This window comes from Pleurodeles waltl, chromosome 5 (genome assembly GCF_031143425.1).
Source record: "Pleurodeles waltl isolate 20211129_DDA chromosome 5, aPleWal1.hap1.20221129, whole genome shotgun sequence".
Taxonomy (NCBI): Eukaryota; Metazoa; Chordata; class Amphibia; order Caudata; family Salamandridae; genus Pleurodeles; species Pleurodeles waltl.
In genome coordinates, this window is record NC_090444.1 from 422,283,254 (window position 1) to 422,309,766 (window position 26,513).

Here is a 26,513-nt window from a genome sequence, read left to right on the forward strand (position 1 = left end):
AGCCCGTAGTCTGAATGGCAGATCAGAGCGGCGTAAGAGGACAGCGAAAAGCAGTCATGTTATTGTCATGTTATAATTAGAACAGATGGAGTTAAAAACATATTCATGAGCGCTATGGAAACCACTAAATGGCAGCTCGCCTTTGTTTATATTAATTTATTGTGATTGATATGAACAGGCACTGGAAGAGATTTGCCAAATTAATGAGTGTTTGTCTGTTATTGTTCGTAAATGGGAGTGATAACTTCACATTTTGAGGTAGGGCAAAGGGAAGATAGTGAATAGAAAACTGTGTACTGAACTCACTGATGTGGTGCAGGGAATTGGTTGCAGCTTTTTAATGTGGCGAGTGGGGAAATGGTATGGATGCCCACTCTCTTCCCCTCCCTTCTATTTACGTTATCACTGGAGCCTCTTTTGTTCTGGATGCAGGAGGACTCACTTTTGAATGGTTTTCTGTGGCAAGGGTCTCGCTCTGCATGCTCGATGTTCTGTTATATGCCACATCTATGGCACACATTCCAGTCCTGGATCACCTGGAACACCTTTGGTCTTTAGCCAGTCCAAGGCTGGGCAGTTTCACTGGGGCAGGTTTAAAAACAGTTTTCTTTTGGAAGAAGCTTACCCTATCACTAGTGATTCAAAATGATTGCTAATCCTAGATTTCTGTGCACTAAGTAGAATAGCCCTTTCTGTGCACCAAATATATATATATATATATATATATATTTTAAATAAGGAGCAGTTTAGCATATGATACCATGCGTTTCTGAAGTCCTCTGGCCAACCCAAGGCTGAATTTTACCTAAAAAAGAAGCAATCTTAAAGATATCAAAATAATGTAATATGCCCTGGAAGAGTACCGTATTATTTTCATGTCGCTAGCAGGGCATTGACAGAGTAATTATGTGTTGTGCCAGTGTCCAATATATACAAACATCTAGTAAGCAACACACCACACTGATTGGCTCACTAGAAGTTTAGATGAAAAAGGGATGTGGGAAAATGCTATGTGATACAGATGTGTGAGAGGCTTTGATACACCCCTGAGAGGTGACTATACAAACAGGCCTGCAATACATTGTAGGATATGCCACACTTGTACCAGACTTTATTCAGTGGGACCAAGAAGCAATCTGTGCTGCCTAAGATGCAAACATGAAAAAAGAGCCTTTGCGCATACATTATTTTGGGGAAAAAATGGAAGCACCTTTTATATGCTACCGGAAAGGGAAATTTGCACCTTGTGGTATGTGGGGCTAGATAGTGCTACCTCCTTGACATAATGGTGCCGGACATGGATACAGTTCGGCAGTGGGCTCGGTGTAAGGTACTTAGCAAGTATTCAAAAAATCTGAAAACATTTCGGCCCCTAGAATAAACATTAAGGGCTGACCAGAACATTTGATGGCTTGAAAACTGATGGATTTGAAGCAGCGTAAAGACGACTGAAAAAGTCTATTAAAGGTTTAAAAATTAATCATCCTAAAAATATGGGCGCAGTTATTCTTTTAATCCAATGGTACACCTTTTCTTTGTGACTAGTCAGTATGTGTTAAAAAACAATGAAGATATTTTAAAAGGAAACTGCGCAGTTATGAATATTTTGAAAGTTTTTTATCTATATTTTATGCTAGTGTATTTTCTCAGCAAAAATTCCCTGTTACGTATTTGTTGCTGATGCATTTAAACACTGTTCTGCGCCTTATTTTCTTTCTAATAATGTATTTTAGTGAAAATAATTATGACGATGCCCCCTGAAGGTCACTCATACATTTTAGGTTTTGTTTGAATTGCATGTTTTAGTTTTTTTTAAATAAAAACCTCACTGCATATTTATTTTGAATGATTGTAAAAGCACTGAAGAAATGAACATACTTTTAAAGCTGCATTGTAGTTCAGAGGGGTGTTTCTGATTTATCCGATCTTTCTATAGGATGTTATCTGAAAAGGAAATAAGTGTACAGAACGGCTTTTTATCTATTCCAAGAACTGGACAATACGCTGGGAATATCCTTCACTGATCTATTTTTATTTCCCCCAAAATATATTTGTAAACCATAGTAGTCTTCATCAACCTCACTTTGAAAAGCATATGTGAGACGTTTGCGTACATGTTCCTTTGGGGTACCAACTTTGCCTGCAACATGACAGAGAGTTTGTTCTTTGTGATTCCCCAGTTCGTAGGAGAATTTCCTTTTACATCATTCACATCTGGTACCTCTATCTGCATTATTATAGACATATGCAAGGAATAATGAGTAAGGAATTCCCAATATCTCCCATTGTCAGTTTTTACCTTACCACAACGTGACTGTCTGCTGTCGAAAGACTTCTTGTGTACAGTACCACTACTCAGAGATGGCTTTGGGGTCAACCTATTGTTTATCGTTGATTGGCTTTCTTGTCAATTGTGTTTGCTTGCTTCTTATTCAATATCTTTCCTTCCTCTTCTCGTGTTTGTCTCTTCCTTGGAGCAGTGTTGTTTTGCAGTGTTTTTATGGGATGCGTTGTATCTTTTCACTGCTTACAATGAGAGAATTACTTTTTTTCTTTTTCTTTCAGCACTCCCTGTAGGAAAGTACCATCTTGCCTGGCATGTTACCCCCATTTTTCACTGTATATATGTTGTTTTAGTTGTATGTGTCACTGGGACCCTGGTAACCCAGGGCCCCAGTGCTCATAAGTGTGCCTGAATGTGTTACCTGTGTAGTGACTAACTGTCTCACTGAGGCTCTGCTAATCAGAACCTCAGTGGTTATGCTCTCTCATTTCTTTCCAAATTGTCACTAACAGGCTAGTGACCATTTTTACCAATTTACATTGGCTTACTGGAACACCCTTATAATTCCCTAGTATATGGTACTGAGGTACCCAGGGTATTGGGGTTCCAGGAGATCCCTATGGGCTGCAGCATTTCTTTTGCCACCCATAGGGAGCTCTGACAATTCTTACACAGGCCTGCCACTGCAGCCTGAGTGAAATAACGTCCACGTTATTTCACAGCCATTTTACACTGCACTTAAGTAACTTATAAGTCACCTATATGTCTAACCTTTACCTGGTAAAGGTTAGGTGCAAAGTTACTTAGTGTGAGGGCACCCTGGCACTAGCCAAGGTGCCCCCACATTGTTCAGAGCCAATTCCCTGAACTTTGTGAGTGCGGGGACACCATTACACGCGTGCACTACATATAGGTCACTACCTATATGTAGCTTCACAATGGTAACTCCGAATATGGCCATGTAACATGTCTATGATCATGGAATTGCCCCCTCTATGCCATCCTGGCATAGTTGGCACAATCCCATGATCCCAGTGGTCTGTAGCACAGACCCTGGTACTGCCAAACTGCCCTTCCTGGGGTTTCACTGCAGCTGCTGCTGCTGCCAACCCCTCAGACAGGCATCTGCCCTCCTGGGGTCCAGCCAGGCCTGGCCCAGGATGGCAGAACAAAGAACTTCCTCTGAGAGAGGGTGTGACACCCTCTCCCTTTGGAAAATGGTGTGAAGGCAGGGGAGGAGTAGCCTCCCCCAGCCTCTGGAAATGCTTTCTTGGGCACAGATGTGCCCAATTCTGCATAAGCCAGTCTACACCGGTTCAGGGACCCCTTAGCCCCTGCTCTGGCGCGAAACTGGACAAAGGAAAGGGGAGTGACCACTCCCCTGACCTGCACCTCCCCTGGGAGGTGTCCAGAGCTCCTCCAGTGTGCTCCAGACCTCTGCCATCTTGGAAACAGAGGTGCTGCTGGCACACTGGACTGCTCTGAGTGGCCAGTGCCACCAGGTGACGTCAGAGACTCCTGCTGATAGGCTCCTTCAGGTGTTAGTAGCCTATCCTCTCTCCTAGGTAGCCAAACCCTCTTTTCTGGCTATTTAGGGTCTCTGTCTCTGGGGAAACTTTAGATAACGAATGCAAGAGCTCAGCCGAGTTCCTCTGCATCTCTCTCTTCACCTTCTGATAAGGAATCGACTGCTGACCGCGCTGGAAGCCTGCAAACCTGCAACATAGTAGCAAAGATGACTACTGCAACTCTGTAACGCTGATCCTGCTGCCTTCTCAACTGTTTTCCTGCTTGTGCATGCTGTGGCGGTAGTCTGCCTCCTCTCTGCACCAGAAGCTCCGAAGAAATCTCCCGTGGGTCGACGGAATCTTCCCCCTGCAACCGCAGGCACCAAAAAGCTGCATTACCGGTCCCTTGGGTCTCCTCTCAGCATGACGAGCGAGGTCCCTCGAATCCAGCGACTCTGTCCAAGTGACCCCCACAGTCCAGCGACTCTTCAGTCCAAGTTTGGTGGAGGTAAGTCCTTGCCTCACCTCGCTGGGCTGCATTGCTGGGAACCGCGACTTTGCAGCTACTCCGGCCCCTGTGCACTTCCGGCGGAAATCCTTTGTGCACAGCCAAGCCTGGGTCCACGGCACTCTAACCTGCATTGCACGACTTTCTAAGTTGGTCTCCGGCGACGTGGGACTCCTTTGTGCAACTTCGGCGAGCACCGTTTCACGCATCCTCGTAGTGCCTCTTTCTGGCACTTCTCCGGGTGCTACGTGCTTCATTGAGGGCTCTTTGTCTTGCTCGACGTCCCCTCTCTCTTCAGGTCCAATTTGCGACCTCCTGGTCCCTCCTGGGCCCCAGCAGCGTCCAAAAACGCCAAACGCACGATTTGCAGCTAGCAAGGCTTGTTGGCGTTCTTTCGGCGGGAAAACACTTCTGCACGACTCTCCACGGCGAGAGGGATCCGTCCACCAAAGGGGAAGTCTCTAGCCCTTTTCGTTCCTGCAGAAACCTCAGCTTCTTCTGTCCAGTAGAAGCTTCTTTGCACCCGCAGCTGGCATTTCCTGGGCATCTGCCCATCTCCGACTTGCTTGTGACTTTTGGACTTGGTCCCCTTGTTCCACAGGTACCCTAGATTGGAAATCCACAGTTGTTGCATTGCTGGTTTGTGTCTTTCCTGCATTATTCCTCTAACACGACTACTTTGTCCTTAGGGGAACTTTAGTGCACTTTGCACTCACTTTTCAGGGTCTTGGGGAGGGTTATTTTTCTAACTCTCACTATTTCCTAATAGTCCCAGCGACCCTCTACAAGGTCACATAGGTTTGGGGTCCATTCGTGGTTCGCATTCCACTTTTGGAGTATATGGTTTGTGTTGCCCCTATCCCTATGTTTCCCCATTGCATCCTATTGTAACTATACATTGTTTGCACTGTTTTCTAAGACTATACTGCATATTTTTGCTATTGTGTATATATATCTTGTGTATATTTCCTATCCTCTCACTGAGGGTACACTCTAAGATACTTTGGCATATTGTCATAAAAATAAAGTACCTTTATTTTTAGTATAACTGTGTATTGTGTTTTCTTATGATATTGTGCATATGACACTAGGTGGTACTGTAGTAGCTTCACATGTCTCCTAGTTCAGCCTAAACTGCTCTGCTAAGCTACCATTATCTATCAGCCTAAGCTGCTAGACACCCTATACACTAATAAGGGATAACTGGGCCTGGTGCAAGGTGCAAGTACCCCTTGGTACTCACTACAAGCCAGTCCAGCCTCCTACACTCCCTGGAAGTGCATCTTTTATTGCTTTCCCATCACCCCCATCTGCTTGTTCTTTTCATATTCCTACTCCTCCTTCCCACCTACGCTTGTCTGTTTCTCCCCTTCACTTTCCCACTTTATTTTTCAGTTTTTTAAAACTTTTTTTTTGGGGGGGGAGGGGCACAATCCTCCGTCTGCACTTCCCCATCACATTCTCTCCCCTTAATCACAACTCAACTCATAAGCTGTTCCCTCACTTCTTCCTACTTCATTTTTCTTTTGAAAAAAACATTTTTTTTTTTTTAACTGAATGCCTGGCAGTTGCACACTGTTGACTGGCCAGTCTCTTTTCTTTTTGTCTCCCCCACAGTTTTAAGGTTTCATTTACTAATTGTAAATAGTCAAAGGCCATCTTCAAATGGTAAATTAAACTTGACAGCAAAAGACCATACTCGCTTCTGGTGCATAACTGTTGGTGCGCATTCATCATTAGATCTTGACTGCCATCTTTGTGTACTTTTTGTTTCATATAAAATGATCTAAGATGGCTACCCGTGCACGCGCATATGTCGTGACTCACTAGTGGCCTCCTTGGAAAGAGTTTTCTTAAAGAAAAAGCATTCCACCATGCCCTCCAATGTATGCGTATGAGTAATCACACAGTGATGGCCGTTTTAAAATGTTTTTCTTTTTTTAGCACTGTTTTACATACAAGTATTGGCAAAGCAAATAGCTTGGCACTCACATTATAAAAGTGCGATCTGTCAGCTTTGCCAATTCTTCTTTTGAGGTGGAACCAGGTAAACAGTCATATGGTGATGCAGTACATTAATACAGATTGTAACAAAATTGTTGTTTTTTGCAATAGGAAAGGGTGGATCGTTGACACTTCATTGAGGCATCACGTTCTAGATTAAATATTTATACATGGTGCTTTCCCCTTAATTCTTGCTTGGTGAAATCTGTTGTGCACTGTGTCGAATGCGACCAAGAGATCTAATAGACGTAAGGTAATTTGACTTCTTTAGTAATTTAGTACCAGCAGTTGCTCTCTTATAAACACAGTTGGTGCCCTCCTCCTAGGATGAAAATCCGATTGCACGTCTGTCAGCTGTTCTACTGCTTCCATATAGACTTCTAGTTTACTTGTGGACTAGTCTTTCAATGTTTTCGTCCATGCACAGAAGCTTAGATATTGGATGATAGTTGACAGTCTCATTGATATCTGCTTTTGGTACCTCTAACGCAGGCATGGTAGGTGTCTGTTTTGGAACAGATGGACCTAACCCTATTAAACAAGAAAGCATTGGGGACAACCTGCATAGCTTGTACCAACTTTCAAATTTTGCGATAGCAGGCATACATTTTATCCTAATAGAGTGATACCTTCTTAATCACATTTTGAATGTGAGCGAGGTAAATGTATGAGAAGTGATATTGTGGAGAGGCCCTAAGTGCGACTTGTACAATTGATAGTGATAACTCTTTCCTGAAATGTGGTCTGATTTTTGCAATGTTGGTGTACGTAAAAACGTCGCAAGTGAAATAGAAAGAACTTAAGAAGGGTTTAGTTAAAAAAATCTCACCATGAATAGTTGGCATCTTTTATGATCATAAAGAGCTCAGGGGTGCTTTTTTCTGCACTTTTGATCCTCGACGCTTAACAATTATTCCTCCAACTTCTTTGGTAGGCCTTTATAAGTTTTAGTATTGTGTTTCAGAATCACAGTGGATATGATCCATTACCATGTTAGGCATATTCAATATTAGTAATGAGGAGTTCCTCGGAGTACTAATAGTTTTGTTTTTGTCATAGAGGGTGTAGGAAAGTACCATCTTGCCTGGCATGTTACCCCTATATTTCACTGTATATATGTTGCTTTAGTTGTATGTTTCACTGGGACCCTGCCAGCCAGGGCCCCAATGCTCATAAGTGTGCCCTGTATGTGTTTCCTGTGTTATGACTAACTGTCTCACTGAGGCTCTGCTAATCAGAACCTCAGTGGTTATGCTCTCTCATTTCTTTCCAAATTGTCACTAACAGGCTAGTGACCAATTTAACCAATTTACATTGGCATACTGGAACACCCTTATAATTCCCTAGTATATGGTACTGAGGTACCCAGGGTATTGGGGTTCCAGGAGATCCCTATGGGCTGCAGCATTTCTTTTGCCACCCATAGGGAGCTCTGACAATTCTTACACAGGCCTGCCACTGCAGCCTGAGTGAAATAACCTCCACGTTATTTCACAGCCATTTTACACTGCACTTAAGTAACTTATAAGTCACCTATATGTCTAACCTTTACCTGGTAAAGGTTGGGTGCTAAGTTACTTAGTGTGTGGGCACTCTGGCACTAGCCAAGGTGCCCCCACATTGTTCAGGGCCAATTCCCCGGACTTTGTGAGTGCGGGGACACCATTACACGCGTGCACTATACATAGGTCACTACCTATGTATAACTTCACAATGGTAACTCCGAATATGGCCATGTAACATGTCTAAGATCATGGAATTCCCCCACCAATGCCATTCTGGTATTGTGGAGACAATCCCATGATTCCCCGGGTCTCTAGCACAGACCCGGGTACTGCCTAACTGCCTTTCCCGGGGCTTCACTGCAGCTGCTGCTGCTGCCAACCCCTCAGACAGGTTTCTGCCCTCCTGGGGTCCAGCCAGGCTTGGCCCAGGAAGGAAGAACAAAGGACTTCCTCAGAGAGAGGGTGTTACACCCTCTCCCTTTGGAATAAGGTGTCAGGGCTGGGGAGGAGTAGCCTCCCCCAGCCTCTGGAAATGCTTTGATGGGCACAGATGGTGCCCATCTCTGCATAAGCCAGTCTACACCGGTTCAGGGATCCCTCAGCCCTGCTCTGGTGCGAAACTGGACAAAGGAAAGGGGAGTGACCACTCCCCTGACCTGCACCTCCCCTGGGAGGTGCCCAGAGCTCCTCCAGTGTGCTCCAGACCTCTGCCATCTTGGAAACAGAGGTGCTGCTGGCACACTGGACTGCTCTGAGTGGCCAGGGCCAGCAGGTGACATCAGAGACTCCTTCTGATAGGCTCCTTCAGGTGTTGCTAGCCTATCCTCTCTCCTAGGTAGCCAAACCTCCTTTTCTGGCTATTTAGGGTCTCTGCTTTGGGGAATTCCTTAGATAACGAATGCAAGAGCTCATCAGAGTTCCTCTGCATCTCTCTCTTCACCTTCTGCCAAGGAATCGACTGCTGACCGCGCTGGAAGCCTGCAAAACTGCAACAAAGTAGCAAAGACGACTACTGCAACACTGTACCGCTGATCCGGCCGCCTTCTCGACTGTTTTCCTGGTGGTGCATGCTGTGGGGGTAGTCTGCCTCCTCTCTGCACTAGAAGCTCCGAAGAAATCTCCTGTGGGTCGACGGAATCTTCCCCCTGCAACCGCAGGCACCAAAGAACTGCATCACCGGTCCTCCTCTCAGCACGACGAGCGAGGCCCCTTGAACTCAGCAACTCTGTCCAAGTGACTCCCACAGTCCAGTGACTCTTCAGTCCAAGTTTGGTGGAGGTAAGTCCTTGCCTCCTCACGCCAGACTGCATTGCTGGGAACCACGTGTTTTGCAGCTACTCCGGCTCCTGTGCACTCACCGAGGATTTCCTTCGTGCACAGCCAAGCCTGGGTCCCCGGCACTCTAACCTGCATTGCACGACCTCCTGAGTTGTCCTCCGGCGGCGAGGGACTCTCTTGTGCAACTTCGGGTGAGCACCGATTCACTCCACTTCGTAGTGCCTGTTCCGGCACTTCTGCGGGTGCTGCTTGCTTCTGAGTGGGCTCCTTCTCTTGCTGGACTCTGTCCCCTCACGCAATTGGTGACATCCTGGTCCCTCCTGGGCCACAGCAGCATCCAAAAACCCTAACCGCAACACATGCAGCTAGCAAGGCTTGTTTGCGGTCTTTCTGCGGGAAAACACTTCTGCACGACTCTTCACGACGTGGGACATCCATCCTCCAAAGGGGAAGTTTCTAGCCCTTGTCGTTCGTACAGAATCCTCAGCTTCTACCATCCGGTGGCAGCTTCTTTGCATCCACAGCTGGCATTTCCTGGGCATCTGCCCACTCCCGACTTAATCGTGACTTTTGGACTTGGTCCCCTTGTTCCACAGGTACTCTTGTCTGCAAATCCATCGTTGTTGCATTGCTGGTGTTGGTCTTTCCTGCAGAATTCCCCTATCACGACTTCTGTGCTCTTTGGGGAACTTAGGTGCACTTTGCACCCACTTTTCAGGGTCTTGGGGTGGGCTATTTTTCTAACCCTCACTGTTTTCTTACAGTCCCAGCGACCCTCTACAAGCTCACATAGGTTTGGGGTCCATTCGTGGTTCGCATTCCACTTCTAGAGTATATGGTTTGTGTTGACCCTATCCCTATGTGCCCCCATTGCATTCTATTGTGACTATACATTGTTTGCACTGTTTTCTATTGCTATTACTGCATATTTTGGTATTGTGTACATATATCTTGTGTATATTTGCTATCCTCATACTGAGGGTACTCACTGAGATACTTTTGGCATATTGTCATAAAAATAAAGTACCTTTATTTTTAGTATATCTGTGTATTGTGTTTTCTTCTGATATTGTGCATATGACACTAGTGGTACTGTAGGAGCTTCACTCGTCTCCTAGTTCAGCCTAAGCTGCTCTGCTAAGCTACCTTTTCTATCAGCCTAAGCTGCTAGACACCCCTCTACACTAATAAGGGATACCTGGGCCTGGTGCAAGGTGTAAGTACCCCTTGGTACTCACTACAAGCCAGTCCAGCCTCCTACAGAGGGTAATTGATAATACTCTCCATTCTTCCATCTAGAACTGTCACGGCCTCAGAGTTAGAAAGATGCCATTGAACAGCCAGGTTTGGGGAGTTACTGCTTTGTTTAAATATATAAGTATGCTCCAGAAAATGATTTGCAAGTCTATCTCTAGTTTCCACCACCCCAGTTATACCTCGTACAACTGTCGTGACCCTAATTAGCTGAGTAGTTGCCGCAGCTCATGGTTTGTGTGTAAAATTGTGTCACGGAGATAAAACACATTGACATACAGGGATACCTGTGGTACCTCAATCCTAGTAGCGGTCCTAGTAAGCCCTCCTTTGTATATTGTACTCAGTAAAGACATCAAACCTACACAGTTGGAGGGCTGCCACACCATGTCATGTTAGCAGGCATGAGGTGAATTTCCTCTAGGCCTGATGGGCTATGCCAGAAACTCCTGAGTTGAAAGTGCTAAGCTTCTACAGCAGCTTTTGGCCAAAGTCTAGGAACACGTATTACTCTCCCTCTGTTGTAGTGAACTTGGATCAAGCCCTGTGAACTTGCCCTCAGGGCTTATAGTGCATAGTGTCGATTTGCAGGGTGTAGCCCAACTTACAGACTCTTCAAAGAAAAAATGTGTATGTCTTGTACATATTTAATGTATCTCCTGAAAGATAAGTGTTTAAAAAATCCGATCAACAAAATTGTTTCATACAAACTACGAGAAATGAAAACTTGATTATGCAAAAACATATTATAAAGTAATCTAATTGATGTTTGTGTTTAGACTTACTTTTTCAGAGGCACTCGGAGATGCTATCTTTGAATATGGCAACACTGAACATCACAACAAGGCCAAGTGCCTTGCTTTGGCTCAAGTCGTCTACAGACAATGTGCTGTTCACAGAAAAACGGCACTCTGCATGTGTCTTGAAGGTCGAGTGTGTGGAGTAATGGAATTTATACACCATGCCAAGCAATTTTCTTTGGGTAAGTTTAGTGATTTGTTTTTCATCAATACCTTCAGGAACAAAACAAGTATTTATGCTGTGCTCATAGTGAGGGTTGGATATGAGGATGGGAAAAAAGTACAGAGGTACCAAATTTAAAGGCATTGTTGAGAAACAATAAGACAAACTTTGGGAGGCTCCCAAGTAGATGTTGGAGTAGTCTAATTTTTTCTTTTTCTGATGTTGACACCTAGCTAACATGGACGAGGGAGTGAAACCAATATTATTGTCGGGCTGCATTTCAAGCGTTCTAGCAGGTGGAATGATGTCAACAGGATGACAGAGATATGACTGCCATCCAGCGCTTAAAAGCATTGAGACAGCTGGAGACTTAAGAATGGAGTTGAGGTGTCAGAGAACAATGAGAGAACAAGGCCATCAGTATAGATACAATGAAATCGGGGGAAGATATGGAGCAAGAATAGATGCAGGACATGGGCCAAACTTTGAGGAACATTCCCAGCAAATGTTGAGGACCTGGCTGTAACACAATGCGACAACGCAAGAATGATTGAGATTTGAGAGAAGTGTTCAAGCGAGGTGATAACCATACTATGAGAACCATGGGTTATTTGCACATGAAAAAGATCAAACTGGGCTAATGACATGTTAGCAGGTTTGAGGATAGGGATTAACTCATTTGGGCTTTTTGTAAAGAAGGAGGTGAATGTTGTATGTTGGGCCTCAGAAGAGGAAAGTAGAATGGAGGGGGGGAACAAAGTGAGCAAAGTTGTAAGAGCAATCCTAGTGTGAACATAACTGTTACAAGCCATGAGGTCAGAATGGATAATTATGATGTGAGGTGCCGTGGTTGAATTGTTTGGGATAGATGTCCCTGATAGAACCTCTTTGGCTTCATCAAGGATGTTAAGACCCACCTTGTATTTCTCACGGTCGTCAGGCTCCTGATATTTCTTCAACTTACTCAGGTGGGCATATATCTTCATTATATGGGAATGGAAAACTGGTAATATCTAATTCTGGTTATGTGGCATCTCAGTAGTAAATGTAATCGTTCAGTGCAGCATATGAAGTTGTGTTCAGATCTTCTAAGCAGTTATTCGTATACAGAATGATTAGGGCATTGTAGACACTATTGAGGTATGTGTGAATATAGTCACAGTAGGCTTTGCATGTTAATTGTCAAGTTAGTATTAAGTAGTTGGTGTTTGAAAAGTATCTCAAGCGTTAAATGGATAAGGGCATAATCTAATATGGATGCGACAATGGTGAACTGTATATGAACAAAGTTGATCAAGGATAGTGTCATGGTCCTTGCTGCAAGATCCTTGGGGTTTATATTAGAACTCTTTGTGCTTTAAAGGGAGCAGTGTCAATGAGATATTCTTCTAAGGGCAGAACGCCCATCAGGAATGACTGGATTATAAATCAGTGATTTGTTTTAAAGGAGATTGACTTCCTCCACCTTTGCATGACATATATGCAGAGTGTGAGACGGTAGTTACTAGTGTGCAGGATGACAAGTGTTGTAGAGTCCCTATTATCTAACTAGTGTTCCCTGATTAAGGTGACATATAGAAGGTATGAGAATTCAACTGATCAGCAATGATGTTTTGTTGAATAATAATCAGTCATTCCATAAATACAGTGAAATGGTTTGGGTGTTAGCAGATTGTCTGTAATGTTCAAGAGTTAGACATGTTGGGCCAGGTAAAGACGTGACCTAATATGGTGGAGGTTTGTCATGGCATGGGTAATTTATAAGATACAAGGGGATATATATTAATTGAAAGTCCAAGTTCACAAGTGTGCAGGGACATTGGACTGACAGTCCAAGCAGTGAAAACAGACTACTTTAAAGTTGCACAATAGCCATGTTTTGAATTTGGTAGCCAGGAGGATGGTTTCCAAAACTGGCAGGTCCAAGAGGCTGAATGGTCCAGTGGTGACACTATGCATGCTTATAAAGCTACGTCATACTGTTCCTCAACTCCGTTGTCAGGAATAGATTTGTTACTTGAAAGGAGAATAGACTCAGGGGATGATTCCCCAAGCAAAATGGCAGTGCTTTCATCTTTTTTATCCCTCACTGACTTAAATAGCAGTGATGGATTGGCAACAACGGGGGAGAAGATAATCACACCTCCTAAAAACTCTGCTTAAATTTGGAGAGGAGTCTATTGCAGGAAAGGGAAGAAGGAGCTGGGTGCTCCTTCTTAATTAAGTTTCTTTCTAAATATTCATTCAAAGATCCAGTCTTATAACTTTCCTTCCTATTAGGAACCCTGCCACTTTCCCCACCCTTTACCTTAAATACAATGTAGGTGGGAAAGGAGACTGACCTTGTGGGAAGGCAGTGGACAAATGGGTAGCAGGCAATGATTTTGGTGAAAAATGTTCCTGGCCTTCGAAGTTTGTTTTTAATGCTGCCTTAAAGGATATCACTCAGATCTTTCGAAAGTGGATGTTGGACTGGGAATATAAAAGCACGATAGGTGACTAATATCTATTTCAGTCGTTCAACTTCAGCTGGGTTTTGTCGGTACAATTCATAAATCTGATTTACAGAATCAGTATTTCCATATTTCTACATCTGCTAATTTCACTGAGTACCCCAGCGTTGCTACCAATTGGCTGGGATACCTCCAGTACCATGTTTAGGGTTAGGGCAGGGGTGGTGCAGATGAGGTGTGAGTCAAAGTGAAATTAGTGACCCCCTCAAAAAATGTTCTATGGTGTTTCAGAAACAAGTTATAAATATGATATTTGAGCTAGCAAAGGCTGGTGTAAGTATTTAAATGGTTCTGAAAGACATCGAGACACATCCATATTTAATAGACGTGCAAGGCAATGGGTTTCACAATCTGGAAGAATGTTTTCACGATGGGGATTTAAAAAAATGAGGGTGTCTTTGAACTTTGTATCTTTACTTTGCACCAATGTAATTTCTACTGCTGTAAGTTATAGTGGTTAAGACCTGAGGTCCAGATTGAATATGCAGTTTTTATAGATTGGCATCAGTGGTTTACTAGTAGAGAACGGACAGTTCTGCTTTTCTACACCATTGGTCTGCTGCACTAGTATCACCTTGATCTGAAGCTTTTACTTTAGTAATGTGATAGAAAAGCATCCACAAGAATTCTAGTGCTGGAAAGTAAATCATTTTTTGAGAGTTTAGCAGGTGGTCCCTTAATCTGCCTGGGAAGCGGAAGGATTTACTTTGCTGCTCTTGAGGAAGACCAGCAGATATATTTTGAGGTCTAGTGTTATCTCTGTGCTCTTAGAGAAGCCGCTGCCCACGTTTTTAATGCAGCCGTTCAGCAAAGATTTTTGTATTTCAAAATCAAACTCCCAAGCAGGAGTTTGTTTTTTAAAACACAAAAAATAAATGTATCCGACACACTGGGAGTTTTCTTCCTTATCTAGGGGTAATTGGTTTGCTTTCCTCCAGGAGATCCCCAGGATTTTCCTGGAGGTCCCAAACCGGAAGAAGCATTGGCAAAGCCAGTAGGTCTCACCTATATAAGAGTTATCAGCTTTTGAAATGTGTTTTGCCACGTTGTACATCAGTGTGGCTGCTGTTCAGCATGGCTAAAAGTTAGTGGTGTGGAGTGTCAGAGTGGAGCGTGAGAGTAGTGTGTTGTGGAGTGGATTTGTTGGTGTGTCGTGGAGTGGAGCAGGGGGAGTAGTGTGTCATTGAGTAGAGGGGAGTAGAGTTCAGTGAATCAGTAGCAAAGTGTGTCACAGGGTGGTGTGGAATAGGGTGGAGTGGGTTGAAGTGGTGAGGTGGATTGGATTGGGTAGAGTGGGGTGGATTGACTGGAGTCAGATGGATTGGTGTGGGGTGGACTGGATTGAAGTGGGGTGGACTGAAATGGGGTGAGGTGGATTGGAATGGGGTGGATTCGAGTGGGGAGGATTAGATTGGATTGGGGTGGGTGGATTGGGTTGGATTGGATTGCAGTGGGGTGGTTTGATTGGAGGGGGCTGGATTGAAGTGGGATGAATTGAATTAGAGTAGGGTGGATTGGAGTAGGGTGGACTGAACTCTGGTGGGGTGGATTGGATTGGGATAGTGTGGTGGACTGGAGTGAGTGTGGTGGATTGAAGTGCTGTGGATTGGAGTGGGGTGAATTGAAGTGGGGTGGACTGGATTGGACTGTGGAGGGCTGCAGAGGGATGGATTGGGGTGGGGTGGATTGGAGTGGGGTGGATTGCATTGAGGTGGGGTGGAATGTATTGGATTGGGAAGGGAGGGGTGGACTAAACTTGGATGGGATGGATTGGGGTGGGATTGATTGGATTGGCATGGGTGGATTCGGGTAGGCTGGATGGATTGGATTGGAGTGCGGGGGACTGAACTGGGATGGGGTGACGTTGATTAGGATAGAATGGGGTAGATTGGGGTAGAGTGGATTTGAGTTTGGGGGTGTGGATTGAAAGGGGGTGTGGTGGGGTGAATGGAGCGTGTGATTTGGATTGGGGTGGGATGGATTGGATTTGGGTGAGGTGGATTGGCATAGAATGGGGTGGATTGGAGGACAGTGGGGTGGATTTGAGTTTGGTGGTGTGGATTGAAATGGAGTGTGGTGGGGTGAACTGGAGCGGGTGAATTGGATTGGGGTGGGCTGGATTGGTATGGGGTGGACTGGAGTGGGGTGGACCAGAGAGGCATGGATAAGATTGGGGTGGATCAGATTGGGGTGAATCGGATTGGGGTGAATCAGATCAGTGTGGGGTGGATTGGAGTGAGTGGATTGGACTGAATGGGGTGGGGTTGAATTGAGTGGGGTGGATTGGATTGTGTGCTGTGGATTGGATTTGGATGGATTGGACAGGGTGGGTGGATTAGGATGGGGTGGGGTTTATTGGGGGTGGGGTGGATTGGAGTGGATTGTGGTGAACTGGACTGGATTGTAGTGGGGTGGATTGTAGTGGGGTGGATTGGACTGGAGTGAGGTGGATTTGAGGAGAGGATGTGATGTAACACAGCTGCTGACTTTGGAGCTGGGGAACCAGGTTTGAGCCCCGGCATTGGCTCAGCATCCTGTGATTCTGAGCAAATCACTTAGGGGGTCTTTCTGACCCTGGCGGTCTCTGACCGCCAGGGCCACGAACTACTGAAGCACCGCCAACAGGCTGGCGGTGCTTCAGTGCCCACAGCCGCGGTCGGAAAACCGGGTCCGGCGGTTTCCCGCCGGATTAGTCCCGGCTGGGCGAATCCTCCATGGCGGCGCTGCCGACCCCCTTCCCGCCAGCCTGTTTCTGGCGGTTTTCACCGCCAGAAACAGGATGGCGGGAACGGGTGTCCTGGGGCCCCTGGGGGCGGGAACGGGTGTCCTGGGGCCCCTGCACTGCCCATGCCACTGGCATGGTCAGTGCAGGGGCCCCCTAACAGGGCCCCAGTATGCTTTTCACTGTCTGCCTGGCAGACAGTGAAAAGCGCGACGGGTGCAACTGCACCCGTCGCACACCTGCAACACCGCCGGCTCCATTCGGAGCCGGCTTCAGTGTTGCAGGCCCTTTCCCGCTGGGCCGGCGGGCGCTCCCTTGGCGGGCGCCCGCCGGCCCAGCGGGAAAGTCAGAATGGCCCCCGTGGTCTTCTGACCGTGGAGCGGCCAATTGGCGGTTCCCGCTTGCCGCCCGCCAAACTCGGAATGACCACCTTAATCTCCTTGTGCCTACCAAAAACCTGAATGTGTCCTTGTGTAATTTAACTGGTGCTCATGTAAAGATCTCCAAAAACTTTGGGTCGAGTTTGCGCTATATAAAACTAAACACAAAAAAGTGAGTGGATTGGATTGGTGTGGGGTGGACTGGATTGGTGTGGGTGTAATAATTGGAGAGGGGTGGACTGGATTTGGAGTGGGGTAGATTAAGGTGGTTTGGAGTGGGGTGGATTGGATTTAAGGAAGGTGGATTAATGTGGACTGGATTGGACTGAAGTGGGATGGATTAATGTGGATTGTATTGGAGTGGAATGGATTGGGGTAGTGTGGGTGGATTAAATTGGAGTGAGGTGGATTGTGTAGCAGTGGACTTGGTTGGAGTGGGGTGAATTTGAGTGGGTGGATTGGGTTACATTGGAGTTGGGTGGGTTAAATTAGAGTTGGGTGGGATGGATTGAAGTGGAGTGGATCGGACTGGAGTGGGGTGGATTGAACTGGAGTGGATTGGGGTGGGGTAGATTGTACTGGGGTGAGGTGCACTGGATTGTAGTGGGGTAGAATTGATTGGGCTGGATTGGATTGGTGTGGGGTGGATTGGAGTGGTGTGGATTGGACTAAAGTGAGGTGGATTTGAGGAGAGGATATGATGTAACACAGCTGCTGACTTTGGAGCTGGGGAACCAGGTTCGAGCCCCGGCATTGGCTCAGCATCCTGTGATTCTGAGCAAATCACTTAATCTCCCTGTGCCTACCAAAAACCTGAATGTGTCCTTGTGTAATTTAACTGGTTCTCATGTAAAGATCTCCAAAAACTTTGGGTCGAGTTTGCGCTATATAAAACTAAACACAAAAAAGTGAGTGGATTGGATTGGTGTGGGGTGGACTGGATTGGTGTGGGTGTAATAATTGCAGAGGGGTGGACTGGATTTGGAGTGGGGTAGATTAAGGTGGTTTGGAGTGGGGTGGATTGGATTTAAGGAAGGTGGATTAATGTGGACTGGATTGGATTGAAGTGGGATGGATTAAAGTGGATTGTATTGGAGTGGAATGGATTGGGGTAGTGTGGGTGGATTAAATTGGAGTGAGGTGGATTGTGTAGCAGTGGACTTGGTTGGAGTGGGGTGAATTTGAATGGGTGGATTGGGTTACATTGGAGTTGCGTGGGTTAAATTAGAGTTGGGTGGGATGGATTGAAGTGGAGTGGATCGGACTGGAGTGGATTGGGGTGGGGTAGATTGTACTGGGGTGAGGTGCACTGGATTGTAGTGGGGTAGAATTGATTGGACTGGATTGGATTGGATTGGTGTGGGGTGGATTGGAGTGGGGTGGATTAGACTGGAGTGAGGTGGATTTGAGGAGAGGATGTGATGTAACAGAGCTGCTGACTTTGGAGCTGGGGAACCAGGTTCGAGCCCCGGCATTGGCTCAGCATCCTGTGATTCTGAGCAAATCACTTAATCTCCCTGTGCCTACCAAAAACCTGAATGTGTCCTTGTGTAGTGTAACTGGTGCTCATGTAAAGATCTCCAAAAACTTTGGGTCGAGTTTGCGCTATATAAAACCAAACACAAAAAAGTGAGTGGATTGGATTAGTGTGGGGTGGACTGGATTGGTGTGGGTGGAATAATTGGAGAGGGGTGGACTGGATTTGGAGTGGTGTAGATTAAGGTGGTTGGGAGTGGGGTGGATTAGACTGAAGGAAGGTGGATTAATGTGGACTGGATTGGACTGAAGTGGGATGGATTAAAGTGGATTGTATTGGAGTGGAATGGATTGGGGTAGTGTGGGTGGATTACATTGGAGTGAGGTGGATTGTGTAGCAGTGGACTTGGTTGGAGTGGGGTGAATTTGAGTGGGTGGATTGGGTTACATTGGAGTTGGGTGGGCTAAATTAGAGTTGGGTGGGATGGATTGAAGTGGAGTGGATCGGACTGGAGTGGAGTGGGGTGGATTGAACTGGAGTGGATTGGGGTGGGGTAGATTGTACTGGGGTGAGGTGCACTGGATTGTAGCGAGGTCAATTGTGATGGATTGGAGTGAGGTGAACTGGAATGGAGTGGGGGTGTATTGGATTGGATTGGGTGGAATTGAAGAGGGGCAGATTGTTTTGAATTGTAGAGGGGTGTTTAGGATTGGAGAAGGACAGGTTGGAGTGGGGCGGATTGTTTAGGATTAAAGTGGGTCTGATTGAAATGGATTGGGGTGGGGCATATTGTTTTGGATTGGAGTGGGGCAGATTGGAGTGGAGCAGACTGGATTGCAGTGTGGTGGATTGAATTGCAGTGGGAGGGATTGGATTGGATGGGAGTGGGTTGAATTGGGATGGAGTGGCATGGACTGGATTAGGATGAGGTGGCTTGGATTTGAGTTGGATGTATTGTTTGGATTGGAGTGGGGCGGATTGGAGTGAGACAGATTGTTTTGGATTCCAGTGGGGCAGATTGGAGTGAGGCGGATTGCTTTTGATTATAGTGGGGCAGATTGGAGTGAGGCAGATTGAAGTGGGACAGATTGTTTTGATTGCACTGGGGCAGATTGTTTTGGGTTGCAGTAGGGCAGATTGGAGTGGGACATATTATTTTGGATTGGAATGCAGTAAATTGCAGTGGGGCAGATTGATTTGAATTGGGGCAATTTGGAGTGGGGCAATTTGTTTTGGATTGAGGTGGGGCAGATTGGAGTGGGGTAGATGGGAATGGGGAATTTTGATCTGGATTAGAGTGGGGCAGACTGTTTTGGATCAGAGTGGGGCGGATTGTTATGGAGTGATGCAGACTGTTTTGGATTGGAGTAGGGGGAACTGGAGAAGGACGTATTAGATTAGAGTGGGTTCGGAGGACTGGAGTGAGGTCATTTGGAGTAGATTGGATTGGGGTGAGTGATTTGGATTGGAGTGGGTTGGATTGGTGTGCGGTGAGGTGGGTAGGGTTGGATTGTAGTGGGGCAGAATGTAGTGAGAGGTATTGGGGGTGTAATGCACGATTATGTCTTAAACGGGGCCGAATTTAGCGCTGGTGGCGCCCTGTGCAACAGTCTTTCACTCAATGGCTCAGTCCTAAATAAGCATATTGGAGGATCTCCTCTGAATAAGGCAGAAGGCTTGAGGTACTTAAGTCGTCAGTCTGATGTCGACCGGGTAAGGTATCCAGTGGAAGAATCATGATGTTTCGTGCAACATTAAATGCAGTAGGCAAACTGGGAGTTGGGAGGCTAGGTGCTCCAAGTTTGCGACAGCCTACCCTGTATGCCAAACTCTTAATAAGCACTGAAAACCCTAAGTACGTAGAGCTGCGTTAATGATGTCTTCTTTGTGTTTTACCAAGCTTTGTTAATCAATTTTCTAATATGAGTTAAAAATAAATGGTACAATTTCTAAATATTACGGATTCGGGAAGCAATATTTTGAAGTACAGTTTTTTGAATTAAAGGACACTGAAAACCTTGATCTAAAGCTTTGTCTTGTGAAAACCATTTACAGAATCTGTATTCACTTTGAAGCATTTCGTAAATATCTGAACCTCTTTAATGTGCAATTTTCAGATGACCTACTGTTTTTGCTGAAGCAATGCCCAAGCAATGAATTAATTCAAAATCTCATCAACGAGTGGAATGGAAAACCAGCAGTCTTGTCCATTGGGCAGGCTGTTCTGTTACTGATCTCTGCCGGTCACAAGGAAAATGGCTTTCAGCTACTTCAACAAATTAACGTGACGGGGAAAAGTAAGTGCTGCACAGTTTAAAGTTATAGTTATTAAAACATTTAGGTCAAAGAGTGACTTGTAATGCTCCTTGATGTTGAGCGTGATGGTGACCTACGTGTAGTGTTCTTAAAATAATAAAGGAACAAGCATGTGTACAAAGAACCAGAATTTAAGGCTCCTGCAGGCATGTCATTGTGCTGTCAATATACACTTGTGAAAACGAGGTACCTAGGCACGGGGTGGGAGGGATTAGTGGATTGCCTGAAATTACATATCAATAATATAAGCAAAGCTGACTACTCTGGAACTTTTAGTTATGCATTTAAAATTGGATTGGCTCATAAGTCACAATAAGCAAGGGTTGTTGGCTTAAAAGCTCAGATTGGCTGAAAGTATCACACATGACATAGGTTCACTTAGCATGTATATAATAAGCATGATTCAATTTCTTAAATGGGGGAAACTGTCCAATTCTGTTTATGGCATGACGTTTATCCTTCACTGCGCTTCAACACATAATCTGGCCCTTTATTCACAGTCACTACATTTGTTCAAGTCAACCACATTTTTATTTGCTCCCAAAAATTAGTAGACAACAAGACTCTCTTGCTCTATACAAAATCACTAAAAAAGTGACTTTTTGGTGCCATATCAAATGGGAGGAATTGACACATTTGTTGTACCCCCTTTTTTCTGACACTAGTATGATGGAAAGAACATCTGGTTGCCTGCTGATCTCAAAGACCTCTTCGGGCAATGAAGAGAAAAGTACTGCTTAATGTAACTTAGAACTAGTAGTTATTAAAGAATAAAAGCTACTGTATGTACTGATCTTTAGAAACAAAAGCTCCCCATGGGACGCATCCTGGTGGCCCACGGAACTCCGACCTAATTCTACCCCCACTAACCACACTAGGAACCTAGGCATCATTCTGGACAACAAGCTAACCATGACAACTCAGATCAACTCTGTCTCCTCTTCCTGCTTCTTCATCCTCTGCATGCTTCATAAGATATTCAAATGGCTACCACCGAAGCTCAAGACGTTCCATCACCCAGGCCTTCATCTCCAGCCGACTAGACTACGGCAGTGCTCTCTACGTAAGGATCACAGCTCACCTCCGACGAAGACTACAGACCATACAGAATGTCTCAGCCAGACTCATCCTGGATCTCCTTAGACAAACCCATATCACCTCTTACCTCCAGGAACTCCCAATTACTCCCTGTACAGAAAAGATGCCAGTTTAAGCTCCTGACCCACGCATACAAGGCCCTACATAACTGCGGACCCAACTACTTATATTATTGCTTGAATTTCCATCAACATACCAGACTCCTCTGCTTCACTTCTCTTTCTCTAACCCTCAACCCCTGCATCCGACGTAGCAGAAGAGGAGATCACTCCTTCTCCTACCTAGCAGTGTAGACATGGAACAAGCTACCCTTTCATCTCTGGACCTCCCGATCTCGTCCACAGTTCCAAAAGTCCCTGAAGACCTGGTTATTCAGCTAATAAGCTGGACCCTGCCAGCGCCATGATACCCTCAGGGGTGACAAGAAGAGCTGTACACATCTACTGATTTATTTATTGATTGATTGATTGATTGAAAGCTAGAGTTTTATATTGAAAATGAGCAGGAACTGGGAGCCAGTGCACCACTGGGAGACTAGAGAAAATAATGTGCCTCTTTTTTTCAATTAAAAACTGCCATTCTGACATAGTTTTGCAACACTTGCAGCCTTTGGACTTAAAGGTCCTGGCTAACAAGGTGTTACCATAATCCAGTTTGGGCCTATCACACCTCTAGGAATGATACCTTATTCATCATAAGAGAGTGACAGCATCTGAGCCATCATATAAGATGATAGCTGGATATCTAGATGACTTAACTCACCTGATTTTCCTTAGTAAGTTGCTCGTAAAAAAAACTCCCGACTTTTTTAAAACGTTATCTTTAAATGGAATGTCTGCATCGCTTACACGAACAGAGTGATTGTCAGAGCTCCTAAATGTGTAGTCAGTGATCTGTGCCAATGAGCAGAAACTCCGTATTTGAACCATTTAAATTAAGCCAACATTCGTTCATTCAATCTTGTATCACAGGAAACATCTGCATACCTACCTGGGTCTCATCAGCATCATTTTTTAAATAGATAACCAGATCAACTAACACCTGATGTAAAAGCTTAACACACACATTACATAAATGTGGTGAGACGATTACAATGTAGTGACCTTTCTTTCTTCCTTAACCATATTCACTTTGGAATAGCTCCGTACCCAAAATGACTTCAACCATTTTAGTGCTGGATCTGATACCCCCCACTCAACCCTATAGAGTCTATCCAGGAAAATCACTGGTGTCAAAGGCTGTAGATAATCTAGTAGCATGAATAAAGCAAGATTCCTTGCACTGACTATATTCAAAATAGCGGTCTGACTATCACCCAAGGCATTTTCTGTGGCTCTGTAAGAGCGTATGTGTGCCTGTTTCTATGTATGTGAACGTTGAGCTGCACTCTACCTACTTTTTCATATTTTTAGCAGCCCTGGAATATTTGGGATACGATGATAATATATTGAAATCAACATATCCAGACTTGAATTTTTGAGACGAGGGGAGACCCAATTTCCTAAAGTTCTTCTATACTAATTACCTCTCTAAAAGAGCTGGTTAAGGTTTCCCTAACAAATGGAGCTTCTAAGTTACAGGCACTCGTTGACGATTTTTTTTTTGTGTGGCATGGCTCTCCAGGGTAAAAGCTGGATTTAAGCCTCCCTCTTAATGTAGCAATAGTCTTGCCCAAAACGCTCTACCAAAAGATAGACATGTTTTGACACGGCTTAGTCTTGGTAGGTTCTATATTAGCCTTCTGATCTACTTCAGCTAGAACCCTATGTCTAACCTCATCAATTATACTTTCAAAATAGCTTTGGCAAATCATCTGGAAAAGGAGGCGACCTGTCAAGAGATATGGGGGAGGATACTTCTTTAATTGTTTTAAAAAGGGTGCTGATTGAATTACCTATGCCTAATCTATTTAGTGAAATCTTTTTTGGCAACTACAATTGCTTTTTATAGGCCTACCTGGAAGGTTTCGATTCCAAATGTGTCAGATCACTAGTCTTTTTTGCCACACATTCCTGTCTCGTCACTTCACTTTGCATCCTTTTTGCTTTTTCTGAAAAAATATGGTTGAAAATTGTTAGGGGTGTTCTATTTTGACATATTCTGCAGAGCATGCTCATTGATAAATGCAATAAGTAAATGGTTATATCATTTACTATTTTTTGGGTAGTTCCCAAATTTATCCACTAGGTGGATCTTGTGTTCACTGTGCCACAGTATTCCAGCTATAACTCATTGACGAGGCCTAACTAGACTGTAATTAGTGTGAGGCTGCTTGTTTGCAATCCATATGAGACCTGCCTTGGGTGATTGGGCTGGTGTAATCATATTGGAGCTTTACCAAGGCTGATTTTCATATAGGTGTTCTCTGTTTGGATAGGAATAGTGGATGAAAATGATGGACTGGAGTGCAGAATGGGGGTTTACTAGTGGCTGAGGCCATTTGCAAGTATTTCACTCATCACCTTTGTGTTTTCCTTAGTTCCGAGACTCATCATCATTCTCCTCACAGAAAGGTAGGCCAACGTCTTGATTTTGTTCGTAATTAGAATATAATTCAACTTGTGGGCAAGCTGTTCCAGACTTTGCCAGCAGAGTGGAGTCAAAGACTTGTATTTACAGATAGCCCCTTGCTGCCTAGGTGCCTTTGATACCAATATTTATCAAAGTGTTGGCAGTATCATATATACATTTTCAAATCCAAAGACACAGGAATGTCCACCTGTTGGCCATTCAACATACCTAGTTTTCTGAACTAGCTGTGTAAAGGATGTTGATTGCTGCTGCTAACAAAGGGGATGGTTAAATATTCGCTACCCAGTAGGTAGAACCTTGTTTCGGCTTCAGGAATGATACAAGTCCTCTTCTTTTTAAGGCCTGGGATAAATCTTAATTACCTAATAAGCAGAGCCTGGTTCAAGCTTTAAGGATGATACAAGCTTTCCTCTCAACTTCTGAGCCGTATGCTAAATCCAGACATGCATTTAATTGGTTCTAAAATCATAGAGAGTCCAGTACCTGTATTTTCAAGGTAGTCTCCCATCTACCCAATTGACCTTCCTGCTGAAAGCATACTTACTTTTGCTCCCGTCTGAAGCCTATTTTGGCAGCCAGCAATCTACGTTCCATTATTCATCGATACCTGCCTTGGGCTTAACAAAACTCTAAACTGACTGCGGCCTGATTTTCTTTTTACATTTGATTACTTAAATGTGTTTTTGTTTTTTACCTTTTGAGAACCGTTTGATGGTCCATGCTATTATAGGATTGCAAATAGACTAAATGAGTGTCCTTTATCTGACTCTTCGTAAATACCAACAGCAAAACATTCACCTCATCCAAACCACTGCAACAAGATTGCTACTACTATGTTTTCCCCATCAGACTCTGTTGCATAAAGTAAGTCTATGAGTTTAGTTCTACAGTGTCTGACTTTCCCACAAACAGATGCCTGAACTTAGTTCAAGTGCACCAACACTTGAACGTAAAAGTCCAGTTTGTTGTAGCCTCACACAATCCCACTCAACACACGTGTTGATGTGGTGTCAGTATTTTTCAGGTGACTAACAGTCCTGAAAGAGTTTCAGGGATGCAGCAGTAATTTAAATCCAATTTCAGTTTCAATCCTTAGAATAACACTGAATGAAACAAGAGATACTTTGTAGTTAAAAGGTGTTTATTTCAATATTCTAATTATATTTCTTAGCACATGGAAAGTAACTATCCAGACTATGACTAGTACAGCACTGAGGCGTGTGGCCAAAAATGAGTATGATATGAACATTTCTAATATAGCAAGACATTTATCAACCTTGTAACCTAACACTCTAACTCCTACTTTTATGCGCTACACTATTAGAGCATGGAGTAGAAACTTGTGTCTAGAGTTTCTTGAGTTATGATGTACTGCATACCTGTTTACAAAAAAGTCGTTTGATTATCAGGAGAGTTGGAAGTGAGTGTTTGCTCGAAAAAAAGTATACAACAGTACATCGATCTGGCAAGTTCTGTCAGGAGAATCTCAAAGGCCTCTTCTATTTGATGGTGATTTCTGAGTGTTTTTATAGTAAACAATCCATTATTATCATTCTTAAAGAATGTATTGACATAATCATATAGATCAGAGAGTCTGTATACGGTAATACAGACTACACTGAGTTATAGATGTTTGACCTTGGAAAGGGCACCTGTACCAGGCTAATGTTTTATGAGTAACTTTTATTTATGTCACTACCAGGAGGATATGGCATCTTTTGTATGTCACTACCAGGGGTTTGGGTGATATGACATCTTTCGTATGTCACTACCATGAGAATTTGACATCTTTTGTATATCACTAGAGCGAGGATTTGACATTTATACAATGGTGTCAAAAAGGATTTGGCCTATTTACTCATCAAGGGGAGGTGACATACGGGGCGTGGCCACGGAGCCGAGCATGGCGCACGCTTGAAGGATCGGCTCCGGAGGGGCCGACTCTGCATCGGTGCCTGGAGGCGTTGAGGCGGGTGCTCCGGTGTGCGGAGCGGTAAGCGGCGGCTGCCGTGGAAGGGGAGATCGCGGAGGTGCGGTCTTACCCCCCCGGAGCGGGTCCCTGAGTGTCCCGGGCTGATCGGGACGGCGAGGAGGCCGCGGCCCGGCCGGCCGGCGGGTGAAGCGTTGACGCACTGAGCCAGAGAGCTCCCCGAGCGGGGGAGCAGCGGAGA

General features: G+C 44.7%; 1 protein-coding gene across 1 annotated transcript in view; it reads left to right on the forward strand.

The window, feature by feature from the left end:
• Positions 1-26,513, forward strand: part of CLHC1 (clathrin heavy chain linker domain containing 1) — a 379,985-nt gene that overhangs the window by 342,718 nt on the left and 10,754 nt on the right. Inside the window, 2 exon segments of the mRNA XM_069236548.1 lie at positions 11,121-11,323; positions 20,514-20,693. Of these exon segments, the coding sequence (XP_069092649.1) occupies positions 11,121-11,323; positions 20,514-20,693 (383 nt within the window).